Below are 20,896 nucleotides of genomic sequence, written 5' to 3'. Positions count from 1 at the left end.
ACCCTGCCCAGTCCAAAGTTCCCTTTATCTTTTCCTTGTTTTTTTTTTTAAGTTCTACCTATAAGTGAGATCATCTGGTATTTGTCCTTCTCCGTTTTGGACTTATCTCACTTAATGTTTCATTTATTAATAGATTTAATTTGCATTAGAAACTTGGTACTTGGGGGTCGGGCAGTGGCGCAGTGGGTTAAGTGCATGTGGCGCAAAGCGCAGGGACCGGCGTAAGGATCCCGGTTCGAGCCCCCAGCTCCCCACCTGCAGGGGAGTCGCTTCACAGGCAGTGAAGCAGGTCTGCAGGTGTCTATCTTTCTCTCCCCTTCTCTGTCTTCCCCTCCTCTCTCCATTTCTCTCTGTCCTATCCAACAACAAATTGCGTCAACAAGGGCAATAATAATAACCACAACAAAGCTACAACAAGGGCAACAAAAGGGGGGGAAAATGGCCTCCAGGAGCGGTGGATTCATGGTGCAGGCACCGAGCCCAGCAGTAACCCTGGAGGAGGAAAAAAAAAAAAGAAAAAAAAAGAAACTTGGTACTTTTCAGTAAGGAATAAGTAACTCGCCACACTTTAAAATATCTTTTACACTTAAGCACAGCTAATCCATCATATATTCTAATATGTCCTCACTGAAAACATCAGCATTTTAAGGAAGAATCAAGCTTACAATGGTGACGTTCTAATGGAAATCTCATACTTAATAACAAGTAAGATACATTTTTTTCATTTAACCAACAACTGGCCCTATCCAACTGACTATATCTTAGATAATTATTAACCTCTCAAAAACAGTTTAGGAGAATCTGGCAAAATCATGTTTAAATGAAATTTTTTTAATTCCACACTTGTAAATTTAAACATAAAACTGTATTTTGTTTGACATTTTAAAAACTGTTACTTCATTTTTCAATAGGTAATGAAACTTTTCAAGAGGAATAAACAGTGAAAAAAGGGAAAACTTTATTCTGTCCCATTCCTATCTACCCCAAAATGTCCACTCCTGAGGCTACTATTATTCAGTACTAATCATACTAGTATTCATAACACTAATGCAATTATTGAATGTTTTATTTACTTAATAATGTATTGTTCATGTTTTATTTTCTATCATACTAACATGTAACAGCATTTAATTGCTATATGTTATTAGTAACACTATTGCCAGTCTTAAGTATTTTGTACACCAACAGATATACAAATATATGCATATAAAAAAAACTAGGGGTGGGGGTAGACAGAATAATGGTTATGCAAACAGACACTCATGTTTGAGGCTCCAATAACCCAAGTTCAGTCCCACACACCACCATAAACCAGAGCTGAACAGTTCTCTGGTAGGAAAAAAAAAAAAAAAAAAAGAACACTAGGACCAGATCAAAACCCACTGAGAACTTATCTTCCTTCATATAATCGTATCAAAACATAAAAGTTTTGCTCTTGTGATACAGGAGATTGCACAGTGTTGATAAAGTGTTGGACCCTCAAGCACAAGGTCTTGAGTTTAACCTCCAGCAACACATGACTCCCTCCGACTCCCTCCTCTTACTCAGAATAAATAAATAAATTTTTGGTGCTCTGTGAGATGGCGCAACGGATAAAGCATTGGAGTCTCAAGCGTGAGGTCCTGAATTCGATCTCCGGCAGCACGTGTACCAGAGTGATGTCTGATTCTTACTCTTTTTCTCATCCTTACTGTATCATTAATAAATAAATTAAAACTTTTTTTAAAAAAATCAATGAAAGAAATAAATCTTTAAAAATATATTGCTTTAAGTCAGAGAGAGAGTTCAGCAGTGAAACACAGAATTAGAACTAGAATGCATGAAGCCTCAGACTCTATCCCTGGCATATTCTATTTGGATACTTTTTTTTGGTTTTTGCCTCCATGGTTATTGCTGGGGCTAGATGCCTACACCATGAATCCACTGCTCCTGGAGGCTTTTTTTTTCTCCTTTTGTTGCCCTAGTCAGTTGTTGTGGTTATTATCATTGTTGTTGTTATTGATGTCATTGTTGTTGGATAGAACAGAGAGAAATGGAGAGAGGGGGTATAGAGAGGGGGAGAGAAAGATAGACTCCTGCTGACCAGCTTCACCGCTTGTGAAGCGACTCCCCTGCAGGTGGGGAGCCAGGGGTTCAAACTGGGATCCTTATGCCAGTCCTTGTGCTTCTCACCACCTGCGCTTAACCCGCTGCGCTACTGCCTGACCCCCCTATTTGGGTACTTTATTCATCCAATCATAGTTTAACATAACCAACCAACCAACAAAACTGTGGATCCATCATGTATGTAAATTAATCTAAATTAAATGCTTCAAAGTTCATTCAAAGAACAATCCAGCTCAACAAAAGGTATAATTAGCAAATAGCTTTACTCACTAGTCAGTTATAAAACATTCACTCATTGTTAAGTATGAGAATGTATGGGGAAAATACACTACTCACAATTTTACATTTAAAATACATTTTTAGGATGACTTTTCCTTTGGGGCTGGAGGTGGCTCACCCACTAGTGTGTCTGCCCACTCACCATGTGTGAAACACATTTTTTACCTCTGAGAGTAATTTTCCCTATTTTACATCATACTTATCACAGTCTAGACATACCGGCAAAATGGAAACTTTGGCATAAGTTTCTTTTATATTTTCTTGCATTATTATTGTTGTTTCTTGAAGTACATAATCTTCATCTTCAGTTGCTTGATTATTGGCATGCAGCAAGACATTGGGTTTAGCTATCAAGTGAATGGCAATGTCTCCAAAGAGTCCTTTATCTCGCACAATTTGTAACTGAAGGGTGGTGACATTCTCTATGGAATAGACATGGATCAATATTGCTATCGATGATACCCCAAGCATTTCGTGAGTGACCTACAAGATCCCTTTCAAATATTTAAGAAACCACAGTTCAAGGAGGCCGGGTGGCGGCAGACTCAGTTAAATACACATCACCATGTACAAAACACCAGATTCAAGCCACTGGCCCCATCTGCAGAGAGGAAGTTTCACAACCAGTGAAGCAGTGTGCTCTTCTTGAAGAGGTGTTCCTCTTTCTCTCTCCATCTCTATCCCTTCCCTCTCCCTATTTCTCTCTGTCTCTGTCACAATTTAAAAATTAATTAAAATTAACATAAATAAAATATTTTTAAAATATTTGTTTAGAAAAAAGAAAAGATGGGTAAAGTGAAGCATGATTCTAAAAATTATTTTGTGCTCTGTTCCTTGATTCCAAAGTTGTGCAGGCAATCACTATATATATATATATATATAGTCCTTGCACTAGTTCTAAATATTCATTTTGGGACCAGGTGGTGTCACACCTGGTTGAGCACACATGTTACAATGCACATGGACCCAGGTTTGAGCCCCCAATCCCCACCTGCAGGGGGAAAGCTTTGCAAGTGGTGAAGCAATGCTGCACCTGCAGCATCTCTTTGTCTCTCCCTATCACCCCTTCCCTCTAGTTTTCTGGCTGTCTTTACCCAATAAAATAAAATAAAGATAATTTTAAAATTTTAAATAAATAAATATTCATTTCTAGTTCTCCAATATACTTTTCTATGCTGTTCAAGTCATGCATTTTAACAGTAATTTCTGAAGATCTCAGGAAAACTCATGCAGAAGTTAAACAAAGGTGCAAATTAAACAAAAGATTAAACACAGAGTCATCATTAAATAATAAATCATGAGGGCCAGGTGGTGGCACACCTGGTGCACACATTATAATGCACAAGGACCCAGGTTCAAGCCCCTGGTCCCCACCTTCAGGGGGGAAGCTTCACGAGTGGTGAAGCAGGAATGCAGGTGTCTTTCTGTCTCTCTGTCTCTCTGTCTCTCTCCCTTTCTATCTTCCTCTCCCCTCTCAATTTCTGATTCTATCCAATAATAAATAAATAAAAAGATTACAAAAAATTTTTAAAAGATAACCTTTAAGTAACGACTCACTAGAGGAGTAATATTTGTTCCTATAATTTGGAGGATATCACATAGTATTTTAAAATATTTATTTTTATTTCATTTATTAGATATTTCAGAATTAATTTGTGATGCAAATATAAAAATGATGCTTATCAGTCTACCCCATTGACCTACTGATCAAATATTTTATCTTTCATTCAAGAACACATATTATAATTTCTGGCATTTACTAGATGCTTCAAAATGGCTGTTAACTGTATAAGTTAACAGAACATTTTCTTACCTACTAATTCTGTTCCAATATAGCTGGACATATAAAGGGTGAGTAATTAATTACATGTCATTACTCCACAAATGATTTATCCAAATCATTTCATTAGGGAAATACTGGTTTACAGGACAGTTGTTGTCACATAGGTACAATTTTTCATCTCCATGTGACAGGCATTTCCACACCATTCCTACCACAAAATGAATTCTTTCTCTACTACCATGAATGGATTTCCTTATGTCCTTTCTTCTCTCCCTCTCTCCCAGAGTCTTTTGCTTTGGTGAAACCCACACAGTCAAAATGTCACCCTCTACTTTCTCTTTATTTATTTCTTAAGTTGCCCCTATAAATGAGATCATCCAATATCCTTCCCTCTCCTTCTACCTTTTGTCATTTAGCATCCTCATCAGTTATTCAAAAGAAAAGTTCTTGAAAGATGTTCAACTTTACTAGCTGAAAATGTTATCCCCTTCACATAGCATAAGTATTTTAAAATTACACTTAGATTGATATGTCAAAGGATATTTACAAACAAAACACTATCTCACAGTTGATATGAATGATTTCAACAAAGGAAACCCTGATCATATAGGGTTCAGCTCAAAGGAAGACCTGATCACATAGGGTTCAGAGAGAAACAGATTACTACTGATTTGGGCTAACCAATTAACACCTAGAGAACCATACATTTCACTGTGTTGTTCACTATTACCTTTAAAAGAATAGTTAAGAAAAGATGAAAGAGATAAAGTTAAAAAAAAAAGTCACATCTGGTTTAATGGTTTACTAAGAATTTAAGAATTTTACCATTACTTTCTTATTTATTTACTTTATTTATTTTGGATAGCAACAGAAGAATCTAGAGGAAGGGAGAGGTAAGGATGGATATAGAGATAGAGAGAGAGAGACAGAGAGGTAGGCACTTCACTGCTTCATCACTTATGAAGCTCCCTCCCCTGCCCCTTGCAGGTAGGCAGCAAGGGCTTAAGCCCTGTGCACTCAGCCAGGTGCACCACCACACAGCCCCAAATTTTATTATTACAATAAATAAAGCATCGTATCAAAAAAGTGAAAGCACTTTCTACAGCATTACTGCAGAGTAATACCTGATCATGAAGTTTAATAAACGGAATAAGTAAAAATGATAGCATATCATCTGTCAAACTGCACTTTAAAAAATCATGATGAGAAATTTACATTCCTATTAAATGGCAATGTTGTTTTCCAGTAAGACTTACTAGAACATGGAAAATATTTTATCAGATTTACCTTTAGGTTCTGCAGCTCTAAGGAAGACAGACTCAGCATACCAGCCTACCAAGCCATAGGGTGAGTCACTGGGCAAGACAGTTATCACAGACTTGTTTCTCTTCTGATCAATAGAAGCACCTTTTGATGGGTCGACTCCCTCTGTGGTAACATGGATGAGTGTTATGGTCACAGTCTCTTCTAGCTCCGGTATGTCATCAGAAAGAATAGTCAGAGTGATTGTAGACAATGCCTGCCCTTCAGAAAATGAAATCTAAAATTTTAAAGAAAGAAGAATTTATTTATATATATGAGAAGTTCACTGCAGGACAAAATAGATTTTTTTATGCTGGCCACAACTCAAACAAGTGATATTTAAGCAACATACAATTCTCTAAAAAGGCAAATATCATTTATATTAAAAGTAAATATTTTTAGGGAAAATTATTGTACAAACTTAAGCTAACAAAACATGTATAAAAATATCATATCTATTAAAAAACAGAATGTATAATCTCTCCTTGGAAATCTGACTTCTAGAACCCATATTAAAATTTACAGAACTAAAAGAAATTGGTAAACAATTTTGACAATATTTTCCTCTGGAAAATACTGGCCATAGTTGCTATTTCCTTTGGCTAAACTCAAATGGGATGTATCATGTAGTAACAGATGAACTAAAGGAGACCAAGAGAAGATAAAAGGAATTATAAACCACAGCATCTCTCAGTCTCTTTTGTATCTTTATTGAAGTGTCACATCCCAATGTGCTAAAAGACAAAAAAAAAAAAAAAAAAGTCCTTTCTGACACAGTTTGTCTAAGTCTTCAAAGTGATTTCCTGTTGTTTCCAATCTCATGTCCCATTTTCCAGCAATGTGAATACAGATGACTTAAAATTACTAAAACTAAATTGAAAGTAGGGCACCAAAGTAAAAACCCTGTGGTGGGGGTAGACATGCGGCTTCCGGTGGGGGGCGGTGGGGGGTGAGGGTAGGTGGGTGGGATGGGACACAGTCTTTTGGTGGTGGGAATGGTGTTTATGTACACTCCTAGCAAAATGTAGACATATAAATCACTAGTTAAGTAATATGAGAGGGGGAAAATTAATTATATGTCTTGAAGTTTTTAAAACACAGACTGAGTCTTTTTAATATATAGGCTGTGTACTTGATATGCGGACTCTCTCCAAAGCCTAGAGCAAGTAGATCAGAGGCAACCGGTGGCACAGCTATATACAATGTTCGTATGCATCTAGTTCTGCTTCTGTTACATTGCTTGACATTGTGGTCTATTTAAATGATCTTTCTGTTACATTGGTTTGGTCTCAACCCCGCCTCTGCCTCCGGGAGATTTGGTTTAGCCCTTGCTAGTTTCCTGCTTCTCCCTTCTCCCTGCCCCCCTATCTTACATACTTCCTGAGTTCCTGCCGCCAGAGGAAAAAGATGCAGGACAGATCTGTGTGGTGATTAGGTGTTGGACTGTTTGCCCGCTCGTGAATAAAGATTAAACTGCGTTCTCAGCTCAGCTACGAGTTTCTGGTCATCTGTTACCTGCCCGTGAAGCCAGCCCGGCACAAACAACAATACAAGATACTGGGTACTATACAGCAAACCCTAACAAAAGGACTTTTCAAAGTTAACCCAATTACCAAATAATGTGATGATAACAATAACTATCCATTGTCTTTTTGAACCCTAAGACAGCAGGAATCTCACATCTCCACTATAGAGCCTATATTTCCCCCAGTCCTGGAACCTTAGGATAGGGCCCACTTTCCCGCATGCCTCTCCCAATCCATATCAAATAATATTGCATCTGCCAATCGCAACCTAATCAATGCAACAACGATTGCCACCTCGACATGCTTCAGCTCAGACTGTGTCCAGAGACTTCACGTGTGGAATGACAACCCTTCAGCTTCATTACTGAATTAATTAGGTGAGACCTTTAATTAATTAGGTGAGACCTTTCCTTTCATAGTATTCTCTAATTCTATCCCAGGTAGTTCACTTTCTAACAAAGTCCCAAAACCTAGATATAGACCAGGTTCTGTGAGAGAGAGCATATGTTCACACGTATCCATAAACTACTGCAAAATATATACCTGAAAGCAGAAGTACACTAGAGTTTGCTGTGAGTACCTCCCCAACACTTCCTCTCCACTATTCCAAGTTTTGGGTCCATGATTGCTCAACAATTTGTTTGGCTTTGTATGTTAACTCTCTTTTCAGCCACCAGGTTCCAGATGCCATCAGGATGCCAGCCAGGCTTCCCTGGACTGAAGACCCCTCCAATGTGTCCTGGAGCTCTGCTTCCCCAGAGACCCACCCTACTAGGGAAAGAGAGAGGCAGACTGGGAGTATGGACCGACCAGTCAACGTCCATGTTCAGCGGGGAAGCAATTACAGAAGCCAGACCTTCCACCATCTGCAACCCACAACGACCCTGGGTCCATGCTCCCAGAGGGATAGAAAATGGGAAAGATATCAGGGGAGAGGATGGGATATGGAGATTGGGTGGTGGGAATTGTGTGGAGTTGTACCCCTCCTATCCTATGGTTTTGTTAATTTATCTTTTCTTAAATAAAAAATAAATTTAAAAATTACTCAAACTAGCATTGCAGGCCTGCTTTGTTTACACTCACTTCTACGTAGAGGTGGTATTTGACGATATAAATTCAAGAACTTTTTAAAAATAAAATCAGAGGTTAGAAAATGGCTGCCCTTTGGCCAAACTCATTTATCATAAACTGGGTTCTGTTGCAATATAGTCATACTGTATGATCACATATTGTCTATCACTGCTACTAAGCTTCAACAACAAAGTCAAACAGTTGAGAGACTATGTAGTTTACAGATCCCTACCCCACTAGGGAAAGAGAGAGGCAGGCTGGGAGTATGGACCGATCTGCCAACACCCATATTCAGCGGAGAAGCAATTACAGAAGCCAGACCTTCCACCTTCTGCACCTCACAAGGACCCTGGGTCCATACTCCCATAGGGTTAAAGCAATAAGGAAGCTATCAAGGGGAAGGTTGGATATGGAGATCTGGAGGTGGGCAATGTGTAGAAATGTACCTGTCTTATACTTCTTCTTCTAGCGTTTGCCCTGTCTTATACTATGGTCTTGTCAATGTTTCCATTTTATAAGTAAAAAATAAAAAAAATTTAAAAAGAACTAAAAAAAAAAGTCTAATCCTTTACTATCTGTCCTCTTATAGAAGTGTGCTGATAAATTATTTCAAAGTAGTCCACATTTAAGATGTCATTATTCATTTAAATTAGAAAAAAAATTTTATGTTTACATAAGCAATCCTAACTTGGGATATACAATGCAGATTCCTGAATCACTGAAACATCAATCATCTTTCAAATCATACACGTGTCCTTTCTGAGACAGCTCTTTAAGAGGTCATTCAAAAGAACTCTTCAGGAAAGCATAGTGTCAAAATTCTTAATCTAGAAAACCCAAACCAGGTGAAGGATATGATCCGTCTCCCCACTGGAAACTAAGTAAAAGCTCTTTGAACCCTCTCTTTGCGAGTCATTGAGTACTCTGGCCAATTCAAATTTCCATACTGAACCCCAGCACCATTTTTTTTAACTCCATAACAACTTATCAAGCAAAATTATAGACATCAAATATTAAATAATATTATAAAACAAACTGAGGAGTGGCATCTTTTGTGCTTATGGAACCCTAATGCTAATGTTATTTATATAAGACCCCTGCAACAACTTTATACTATTATATTCCCATGGAAAATAATCATTTGCCCAGAATCATTGGTGAGGATGGTGCACCCCTCCCTCAGCTGCAGGGGATAACAACAGCTTCTGTGTTCCTCCTTGAAAATGTCCTCAATTACTGCACAGTGTTTTATACAAGTTTATACTTCACCCCTTAAAGTGAGGTCAAAGAGTACTAAAACCTGGGATGTGTATCTCTGCATCCTTACCTCACATTTGAAAAAGGACCAGGGGCTAGGCAGTGGCTCACCTGGTTAAACACTCATCACATTACAGTGCACAAGCACCCAGGTTCAAGCCTCTGGTCCCCACCTGCAGGGGGAAAGCTTCACAAGTGGTGAAGCAGGCCTGCAGGTGTCTCTCTGTCTCTTTCTATCTCTCGCAATGTCCTGTGGATCCCTCCGCACATTCTTACCTCTCTTTTTTCTTTACAAGGTAAACTTTCTTTCCACCACTCCTAATCTCAACCTACTGTTTTCACACTACTGGCAATTTTATACTAACTGACTCCCCATTGACTGCTTCCATTTCACCCCATCATGAAGCCATATTACCATCCCATATAATTGGTTTTCTCTTTCTGAAGAACATAATACACCCATCATGTATTGATAGTTACGATGTACTGACCCTCTTACAAACTGGGATATATATATGGAGCGATCACAATAATAAAGCTAACTTTAAAATATATCCCTCTCTATGCTGATTAGTAGAAATTCAGTGTTGGCATGGTCATATTCAAACACTTCATCCACAGGGCAGGTTTGAGACCATGTCTGAACAGTAACCATAATTTACAAGTGACTCGTGTAATTTTGTAAACTACATACCATTCCTGAGGTAGGAAATATATCACTAAGACTTCCATCAGCTTCCCATGCTACAGTTATACGGCCGTATGTCCCTTTCAAGCGTTCAACATTCAGAGTTATAAGGCTATCTTGCTCCATTTCTTCCACTTGCTTATATAATGAATTCTGGGGTGGGGGAGAGGAAGTCATCAGGGATTATTTGAAATGATTTAATCAGTCTTTATTTTATTATTACGCATTAGCAAACTTCACAGCTCTAAGCAAATGAAAATTAAGAGAAAATAATGAAAAATAATAATATAGTAGAATAAACTTTTTCCTCTAAGACATGTATGTCTGGAGAAAGAAAATATTAAAGTAAATAAAAACAAATTATATAGGGTTATTTTATCTTCTTCATTCTATATACTGTTCAAACTTACAGGGAACATATCTTAGACTTCCTATAAGAAGTATATATTTCAGGGGTTGGGTGGCAGTGCACCTAGTAAGCACACAGGTTACCATACTCAAGGAACTCAGTTCAAGTCCCCAGCCCCCATGTATAGGGGGAGAAATTTCACAAGAGCGGAAGCAGTGTTGCAGGTATCTTTCTCTCTCCCTCTGCATATTACTGTCTCTAATGTAATATATATACATATATATATATATGTGTATATATATATATATATATATATATATATATATATATATAGTGCAGGGGTAGATAGCATAATGGTTATGCAAAAGAGACTCTCATGCCTGAGGCTCCAAAGTCCCAGGTTCAATCCCCTGCACCACCATAAGCCAGAGCTGAGCAGTGCTCTGTAAAAAAATATATATATATATGTGTGTGTGTATATGTATATGTATATGATGTATATACATACACACACACACACATATATATGAGAGAGGGAGAGAGATGGGCCACATATTTCTTTGAAAAAATATACACAGTACATAAACATTTTTTAAAAGATTTATTTATTCCCTTTTGTTGCCCTTGTTGTTTTATTGTTGTAGTTATTATTGTTGTTGTTACTAATGTCATTGTTGGATAGGACAGAGAGAAATGGAGAAAGGAGGGGAATACAGAGAAGGGGAGAGAAAGACAGACACTTGCAGACATTGCTTCTGCCTGTGAAGCAACTTCCCTGCAGGTAGGGAGCCAGGATCCTTAAGCTGGTCCTTGCTCTTTGCGTCACCTGTGCTTAACCCGCTGTGCTACCCCCGGACTCCCTGTACATAAGGATTTTGCCCAGTAGAAAAGACATATTCAGGAGTGAAGTCCTTTGCCCCTGTGTCATTTCAGGTATCCCACTAGGTCTTAGTCTCCATTTTTTTTTCTTTTTGTAAAATAAAATTTGATCTAGGAGGTCTCCCAGATTCTATCCAGATGTAACAATGTCATGATGTGTCTACAGGCTACTCTGTTTCCAATGAGAGTGTTTTTTTTGTTTTTTTTTTTTGCTTTTGTTTTTCATCCTCAGTTTATGGTCTACACAACTATTTTTGCTATCTTTTCCCTTGCACTAGAATTCTTTACTCGTTTCTCCTTTATACCAGCTAGTCCCTTGTTCAAATTACTTTATACTACTGTGTGGCTATGTCACTCTTTTGCTATCTATGTAATACACTTTTCCTTAAATGTAATAATTCAAAGATTCCCTCCTTACAATAGTTCTTTAATTTCTTTATAGGCAAGAAAGGGAACAGATGGAGCACAAAGATTATTTTTTAATGTTTTCCATTAAGACTCTTTGTGTCTTTTTGCTATGGTAATCTGAAAAGAGATCCCTCTATTAATTTCTTATAATTTATGAAAGTTTCTATTAGGAGTGCTAATTTCAGTAGCTAGCCAATCCTATAGTAATATTTTACAGCATTTTCACATATTGTTACAGGTGTTATAGTATCAGAATCTCTCAAAGCAGTCAAGTAGTCCTGAAGAAAGTTCTCTGATTTAAAAATATGCATATAATTTACTCACAATAGACAATACCTTTTAAAAGATGGGCCTATTATCTGTCTACTTCCTCTATTAACAAGATATTAAAATGAGAATTTAATACTAGGCTTAATAGTGAGAAAAGATTCAAGAAATTCTCATTATCCTATAAATCTCATATTAGATGAGCTTATGCAGACATGGGATAGTGTTATTGAGGAATTCTACTGAATAGGTTGAAGAAACCAAGAATAATCTCAGTTGTCGAGGATTAAGTCCAGCTTTTCTGTGAATGTGCTCTGGCTTAACTTATTCTACTTACGGTTTAACTTACTTTCATATTATCTCAGACAAAATGAACATACATAGTAGCTAAGCTTATATAAGCTCTAGTTAAGAAACCAAAATACTATTTCAAGTAATACTAAGTGATTCCGTATAAAAATAATCCTTTTATGATTTTACGATTTATAAAGGACTATATAAACTATGGGCATAAATGTTTACCTGGGAAGATGCACATAGTTCTTTATGTTCAAGGGAAAGTATATACATATGTACTGTATATATGTAGTTTTAAGTATCTTCTCTCTGTCTCTCTTTTCCCCTCAATGCAAAGAAATTACTACACAGAAATATTTTAATATGCAATGTATAAGACAAAACCATGTTTAGTGTATTTCAAAACTGTTTCATCCTTACCCTTTAGAAACAAAACCAAATTAACAGAGTCAAATTCCAAGACCAAGGCTAACCGGTAACATTTCAAACTTAATCCAATAAATGTAGTCAGTACAAAAACAAAATCCTCTCTTTCTCTCTCTCTCTCTCTCTCTCTCATACACACACACACACACACACACACACACACACACACTTAGGATGAGCTTATATATGAAGGTCCAGTCTACAAGACTTTGAATTGCATAAAACAGTAAAATTCACCTCCAAATGCCGAATTGGGAATAAAGCATGAGAAGCAAAGTTAAGATATTCAAAAAATGATTATTGAGCAATGATAACAGCTAATAGAAAGACACAATGGTTTTTACTTCTTTTTTATATCTTTTATTTATTCATTTACTTATGAGATAGAAAGAAGATACAGAGATAATCAAAGCATGACTGCCACATATGATATGAGGGAGAGAGGGAGGGATGGGGCCTCATGCTTTTGAGTGTAAGATCTTATCTACTGTACCACCTCCCCCTAGGATGCTCCTTTTTCCCTCAATGTCATAGCTTCACTGGGGCTTCATGTCTGTTTGATTCCACTTTCAGTGGACTATTTATTTTTTCAGACACAGATTGTAAGACAAAAAAGGAGAGACACCACTTAACCACTTATGGAGCTTCCCCTTTTCAGTGCAGTGCTGTGCTCATGTGAAGACTGGGGTCTCGAACCCAGGCACTACTCATAGATGACATGTGCTCTATTAGGTGAGGAATCTACTAACAGTCTTGATTTTGACTTCTAAATATCATTACCTGGGCAAATCCAACAACTCCATAGGCATCATCATTAGAAAGAATAGTTACTTTTACATAACCATTAATACCAATCTCTGCTCCTCCTGTGGGATTTTTTAGCTGAATTCTGAAGGTTTCTTCTTCTTCTGGAACTGTGTCATCAAGGATGTTTACTGCTATTACAGCTTCTCTATCGCCGGGCTCAAATGTCAGTTCACCTGAACTAACATGAGACATAGATGAATAAAATAAGTCGACTACAACAAATTAAAGAGCTATACATAGTATATTACTCATAAAGCCTAAAACACATTAATAAAATTAGAAGTCTGTGGGGCCGGCGGTAGTGCAGCGGGTTAAGCGCACGTGGTACAAAGCGCAAGAGCAGCATAAGGATCCTGGTTCGAGCCCCCGGCTCCCCACCTGCAGGGGAGTCGCTTCACAGGGGGTGAAGCAGTTTGCAGGTGTCTTTCTCTCCCCCTCTCTGTCTTCCCCTCCTCTCTCCATTTCTCTCTGTCCTAGCCAACGACGACAACATCAATAACAACAATAATAAATACAACTAAAACAAGGGCAACAAAAGGGAGTAAAATAAATAAATATTAAAAAAAAGAAAAAACGGGAGTCGGGCTGTAGCGCAGCGGGTTAAGCGCTGGTGGCGCTAAGCTCAAGAACCAGCGTCAGGATCCCAATTCGAGCCCCCGGCTCCCCACCTGCAGGCAGGTCCCTTCACAGGCGGTGAAGCAGGTCTGCAGGTGTCTGTCTTTCTCTCCTCCTCTCTGTCTTCCCCTCCTCTCTCCATTTCTCTCTGTCCTATCCAACAACAACGACATCAATAATAACTACAACAATAAAACAACAAGGTCAACAAAAGGGAATAAATAAATAAAATAATTTTTAAAAAATTTTTAAAAAAGAAAAAATAATAAATAAAATTTTTAAAAATGGAAGTCTGTGGAAAATGTATGATAAATAAAATTTTAACAAAAGTGATGCTATAATGTTGATAGAAAAACAAAAACTACCAAATTCTGACTTATAAATAATAACTCTTTCATTATATATATATTTTTTTTCCAGTCCCTAAAAACTGAGAAAGTCTTGGATGGAGTTTGAAAGAATCATGTTAAGTGAGATAAGTCAGAAACAGAAGGATGAATATGGGATGATCTCACTCACAGGCAGAAGTTGAAAAACAAGATCAGAAGGGAAAACACTAAACAGAACTTGGACTGGAGCTGGTGTACTGACCAAAGTGAAAGACTCTGGGGTGGGTGGGGGAGAGGTTTCAGGTCCTGGAACATGATGGCAGAGAAGGACCTAGAGGGGGTTAATTGTTATGTGGAAAACTGGGACATGTTACACATGTGCCAATTACTGTATTTATTGTCTCTAAAATGCTAATTCCCCAATAATAATAAATTTAAAAAACTGAGAAAGTAACTGCTAATTAAAATTATGGTGAGCATAAAGGCATTCTATATAAAATATTGAACTTACCTAGGAACAAAGTCAGACTGACTTGAGATGTAAGCCAGCTCATATATGTGAGACTGGGAGGCTCCAGCCAGAGCAATTAAATGCTTGCTTGAGTTAAGGTACTCTACTGTGACAAAAGATGCATCGTGAGCAGAAGGCGCTTCCAGAATAAAAGAGAACTGATTCAGCTCTGAATTCCAGCAATAAAGAGCAGACACAGCTTGGCCAATAAGGAGTATGTGAACTACAAGAAGGAAAGAAAAGACAAAGTAAAACCAAACTATCACCACACAGGCTCCCTACTGGACGAGAACAAGAACTTTCTCAAGTCTCAAAGCTAACCTGTACGGATTTCTGAAATAACTAAATATGATGCAATTTCTGAAATAACAGAACAGAAATTATACTTTTAAATGCTGTGAAATGATAAAGTTAGTCTTTGAGCAGACCATGTCCTCTCTCTTTTTTTTTTCATAAGAATAGTTTAGTCCCTCCTTTCAAATGAGTTATCTCTTTCTATAATTAGAAACCTATATGTACCACAATTGTCTTAGCCATTCATTTGCTGTTGAGTATCAGGGTTGCTTCTAACTTTATGCTACACAAACTTTGCTGCTATGAGCATTAACCCCCACAATAAAACAAAAATTTAAAAGAGAAACCCGTTTGTGTGATTGAAGATAATGGTACTTTTCGTCATTACTATATAAATATGCTTCTTCAATTAGGGGATGTATCTGGTTTCCCTCTACCCTTATTTCCTCAAGGTCTACTACCTGTTTAGCACATACTTAGCTTTGGAAAAAAATATTTATTAAATAATAAAAGAGAGAAGGGGGAAGGCCGTGGCACAGTGGGTTAAGTGCACATGGTGCTAAGCGCAAGGACTGGCTCAAGGATCCTGGTTCAAGCCCCCAGCTCCCCACCTGTCGTGGGGTCGCTTCAAAAGTAGTGAAGCAGGTCTGCAGGTGTCTTTCCCTCCCCTTCTCTGTCTCCCTTCCTCTCTTGATTTCTCTCTGTCCTGTCCAACAACAACAGCAATAAACAACAAGGGCAACAAAAGGGAGAAAAATAGCCCCTAAGAGCAGTACATTCCTAGTGCAGGCACCCAACGATAACCCTGGAGGCATAATAACAACAACAACAATAATAATAATAGAGAGAAGGGTGATATGTCCTTGTAGTCTTATCATATTCACTCTGCCTCTTCCATTTAAAAAATTCAGTCACCGCCTAATATCTCTGTCAAGTCATTAACCAGAACAAGTATGTAACTTTCATAGTCATGTCTCCAATATAATACTTTAATAAAATATTTGACATGTTCAAAACAAGAAAGTACTTAAAAATTATTTAATGCATAATTTGAGCTTTCAGAGGATTTATAATAAGCCATTCTAAATAATTACCTATAATCTTTTCATACTTGTACAGCCTCAAGTCACAGAAACAAAAGAAATAAAGAGGCCTTACAATGGGGCCCTCAACAAGCCTCTGGCAGAATTTTTCACAAATTCTTTTAGAAAGCATGTCTATTCTATTTTTGTTTTAAATAAAAAAAATCTTTTAAAGGAAATTCTTTAACCTCAATTAAAGGCCCATTCAGGCAGCACACCTTATCCTTAAAGATATTCATTAGGATGGGATATGGAGATTGGGTGGTGGGAATTGTGTGGAGCTGTACCCCTTCTACCCTATGGTTTTGTTAATTTATCCTTTCTTAAATAAAAAATAAATTAAAAAAAGATATTCATTAGGCAACTATTTTGAATTATAATAAGTGACTCAAGTAGATATAGCTAAGTCAACTTGAAAACCTGAGGTATAAGACAAACAAAAGTTACCAAGATGCAAAACTAAAGGAAACAAAAATGAACCAAATGCATGATTCAGGGGCTGGGTGGTAACATATTCTTAAACACGTATCACCACATGCAAAGATCTGGGCTCAAGCCCCTGGTCCGTCTACCTGGAGGGGGTAGGTTTCATAAGTGGTGAAACAGTGATGCAGGTTTCTCTTTTTTTTTTTTTTTCTCTCCTTCTACTTCCCCCCTCCCCACTCAATTTCTCTCTGTCCTATCAAATGAAAAAATACATAATGCATAATACATAATTTATTCAGTAACTCAATTATTAAATGGATAATAGGGAAGTCAATCAAGTTGTATATCAAAGGTTGGCACCAGAGATTAATGAGCTGTCGACATGTTGGTAATATAAGAGAAGATTAGAAGAACAAAGGACAAACATAAGACTTTAACCACTGAGGGAACTTTTGTGGGGCCCAGAAAAGAATCTAATAGCCCACAGAGGAGGTAGTGGCGGTCTGGAAAAGTATGTTAAGAATGCAACGCTATTGTTAAAACCAAGTTATTTGGGAATTTGTTTTACTTTGAAAATTCCGTGCTTAGGATTTACTGTATCATACAAGACCTCACCATGATTTATGTCATCTAATGCTAGTCACAAATAGTTTTATCTTACATACCGACAAGGTCAGTTGCTTCTGGTCTCTCTGGTCTAAGATTTTAGGTGACTTAATATCAAAGAAAAAGTCCTTATTAGAAATGTATCAACAATTTAAGTCCACTGTTAAAATTAAATCAGGTTACCAATTTGAACCCTTAAGTGCTTAGATTGAAGGAATATATACTCAGAACTAGGGGGTCTATGTATCAAAAAATTCAAGAAAATCAATCTATTTTTCTCCCTCATACTTACTAAATAGTGATTTATAAAACTGTATGTTAGTAGGAGTGTATATTAATACCATTCCAGCCACCAGAGGTCTGTGTCCCTATCCCTACCCCCCTATAGTGAAACTAAAAATCTACCCTTCCTCCTCCCTGCTCCCCAGAGATTTTTATTTTGGTGCAATACTCCAAATTCTGCTTTGCATTTCCCTTTCTGTTCTTTCTCAATTTCTGTTTATGAGTGGGATCATCCCATACTTGTCTTTCTCTTTCTGGCTTAGCTCACTTAACATAATTCCTTCTAGCTCCATCTAAGATGGTCAGAGAAGGTAGGCTCATTATTCTTAATAGCTGCATAGTATTCCATTGTGTATATATAAAAAAAGAACATTCTCAACCTTTCATCTGTTGTTGGGAAACTGGGTTATTTCCAGGTTTTGGCTATTACGAATTGTACTGCTATGACCATAGGTGTATATATATCTTTCTGATGAGTGTGCTTGACTCCTTAGGATATATCTCTAGGAAAGGAATTATTGGGTCATAAAGAAGGTCCATTGCTAGCCTTGTGAGGGTTCTCCAGACTGCTCTCCACAGAGGTTGAACCAATTTACATTCCCACCAGCAATGCAGGAGGGTTCTTTGTCCCCACAACCTCTCCAGCATTTGTTGTTGCTGTCGTTTTTGATGTATGACATTCTCACAGGGGTGAGGTGGTATTTCATTGTTGTCTTTATTTGCATTTCTGTGACAATCAGTGACTTGGAGCAATTCTTCATATGTCTGTTGGCCTGTTGTGTCTCTTCTATAGTCAATATTCTGTTCATAACCTCTCCCCACTTGTGAATTGGGTCAATAGCAGAACTATCTATTGACTTCTTAAACTCTAAGACAACAGGAATCTTCCCCATTCTCTATAAAACCCATATTTCTCTTGGAACCTCTAGGGCGGGGCTCATTTTCTTTCGCGCTTCTCTAGATCCATACCACTTGATATTGCATCTGCTGATCTCAACCAAATCAATACAATCAGTACCACCTCAACATGTTTCACTTCGGACTGAGTCCAGAGACGCCAGGTGTGGGATGTCAACCCTTCAGCTCCATGACTCTGGTGAGACCTTTCCTAGCTCACAGGACTCCTTAATTCCATTTCTGGTGGTGCACTTCCTAACAAAGCCACAGAACCTAGATATAGACCAGGACCCAAGAGATAGAGCACATGTGTAGATGTATCCATAAGTCACGGGGGAAAAATAAATACTTTTAAATAAAAGTGCACAATAGTTTACAGTGACTCAGTAAGTAGAGCAAGCAAGCAGAAAGACCTAAAAAAGAGACACCATAAAGTACTTAATCAAATAGTTTCTACCCTCCTCACCTACTTGCTATTTCACTTCCCTCAATCACTCTAAGTCTAACCCTGTCAATAAAGCAAGGATTACAAAAACTGGGTAAGAGCATACAGCTTGAAGGCAGTCATGCTGAAGTCATGTTTCCATAGTAACTGACTACTTGGTGAGGGTGAAGGGCAGAACCAGGGGAAAAGGTTCTATCTATCTATTCAATCTGTGATTTATTGGCAAACACAACCTTCAAACGTTGGTGCAATAGTTGCACTCAGGCACTTGTGACTGAGAAACCCTTACCAATGCCTGCACACAAATCCCTAGCCCTGTTCTTCACAGAGGATCAAACATATTTGGAAAACAGAGAAAATAGCTTGCAATATTTGAACAAAACAGCAACTTATGCAGATGCTATCATGATTCCTTCCTGACTTCCATGGGAAGACAACCTCACCAATGTATCCTGGGACCTTACCTTTACAGAGTCCTACACTACCAGGGAAAAACAGAAATGGGTTGGAGGAATAGATTGACCTGCCAACACCCATGTCCTGCAGCAAAGCAATTACAGGAGCCATATCTCCCACTTTCTGCACCCCATAAAAAATTTTGAACCAGGGGGTCAGGCGGTGATGCACTGGTTAAGCGCACATAGTATGAAGGACATAATATGCAAGAACCCATGCAAGGATCCAGGTTCAAGAACTGGCTCCCCATCTGCAGTGGGAGTCATTTCACAAGTGGTGAAGTAGCTCTGCAGGTGTCTGTTTTTATCTCCCCCTCTCTATCTTCCCTTCCTCTCTCTGTCCTATCCAATAAAACAGAAGGAAAAAAAAAAAAAAAGGAGCAGTAGATTCATAGTGCAGGCACTGAGCCTCAGCAATAACCCTGGAGGAAAAAAAAGAATTTAGTTCCATACTCCCAGAGAGGAAAAAGTGATAGGGGGAAGATGCACAGAGGGTCCTCAGCTCCAACTCCATCAGCATCTGGACAGAGAAGAGGAATAAAGGAAGAACATTCATAAGTAATAATAGGTGTAAGTACGACTCAGAAAAGGAGAGAAGACAAGACCATGGAAAAACGGTCAAATACATACAAATAAAAACAGATAGTTGAAGAAATAATAGTCAACCCATATCTGCAACCTTGGGAGAACTACTGTGTCTTCCAATGGAGGGACAAGGGATACAGAACTGGGTGGTGGAACAGTATAGAGCTATACCCCTGGTATAATCTTCTAAATCAATATTAAGTCACTAATAAAATTAAAATAATTTTTTAAAAAACAGCACCTTGAAGTACAACCCCAAATTTAACAGAGATATATAAACCACCTAGAGAAAACTTCAGTTACTATCTTTTTTTAAAATTTATTATTTATTCCCTTTTGATGCCCTTGTTGTTTTATTGTTATAGTTATGATTGATGTCGTTGTTGGATAGGACAGAGAGAAATGGAGAGAGGCGGGGAAGACAGAGAGGGGGAGAGAAAGATAGACACCTGCAGACCTGCTTCACCACTTGTGAAGCGACTCCCCTGCAGGTGGGGAGCCAGGGGCCACAGTTACTATCTTAAGGATGCTCACGAATACAAAAATTTCATCAAAGAAAACATCAACAAAGCCAATAAAAGTATGGCAGAAGTCATAATAGAGGTCAGTGGAAAAAATCATATAGTAACTGACCCACAACACCTAGCAGTATTTTCCTTTTTATATACTTCCATTTTGTATTTCTGACTGGGTAAATGCCTTTAACTGTTACTGATCTGCAAATCTCTTCATCACTCCATCAGACTTGCTTGGTAACCAAGCTGGATTCAGTATTCTTGCGAGAAGGTCTTTTCCATTCAAAACTCTGAGTATTGCGGCTCCCCATCAAGAACGCCAGAGAGGCTGACAGGGTCATCTCCTCTGGACCAGCATTCAGACTTCAAGGAAGCTGGGCAGGAGGACGAGAATGGGATGACGCATTTT

At 38.0% G+C, this 20,896-nt stretch overlaps 1 protein-coding gene across 1 annotated transcript in view; it reads right to left on the bottom strand.

Moving 5' to 3' along the window:
* Positions 1 to 20,896, bottom strand: part of ADGRV1 (adhesion G protein-coupled receptor V1) — a 561,037-nt gene that overhangs the window by 376,761 nt on the left and 163,380 nt on the right. Inside the window, exons 51-55 of the mRNA XM_016186350.2 lie at positions 14,901 to 15,123; positions 13,419 to 13,623; positions 10,019 to 10,165; positions 5,456 to 5,708; positions 2,605 to 2,807 (exon numbers count right to left, since the gene is read on the bottom strand). Coding sequence (XP_016041836.2) covers positions 2,605 to 2,807; positions 5,456 to 5,708; positions 10,019 to 10,165; positions 13,419 to 13,623; positions 14,901 to 15,123 — 1,031 coding nt within the window. The remainder of the gene's footprint in view (positions 1 to 2,604; positions 2,808 to 5,455; positions 5,709 to 10,018; positions 10,166 to 13,418; positions 13,624 to 14,900; positions 15,124 to 20,896) is intronic.

Source organism: Erinaceus europaeus, chromosome 11 (genome assembly GCF_950295315.1).
Source record: "Erinaceus europaeus chromosome 11, mEriEur2.1, whole genome shotgun sequence".
In the NCBI taxonomy this organism is placed as follows: Eukaryota; Metazoa; Chordata; class Mammalia; order Eulipotyphla; family Erinaceidae; genus Erinaceus; species Erinaceus europaeus.
This window is presented reverse-complemented; position numbering and strand designations above follow the sequence as displayed.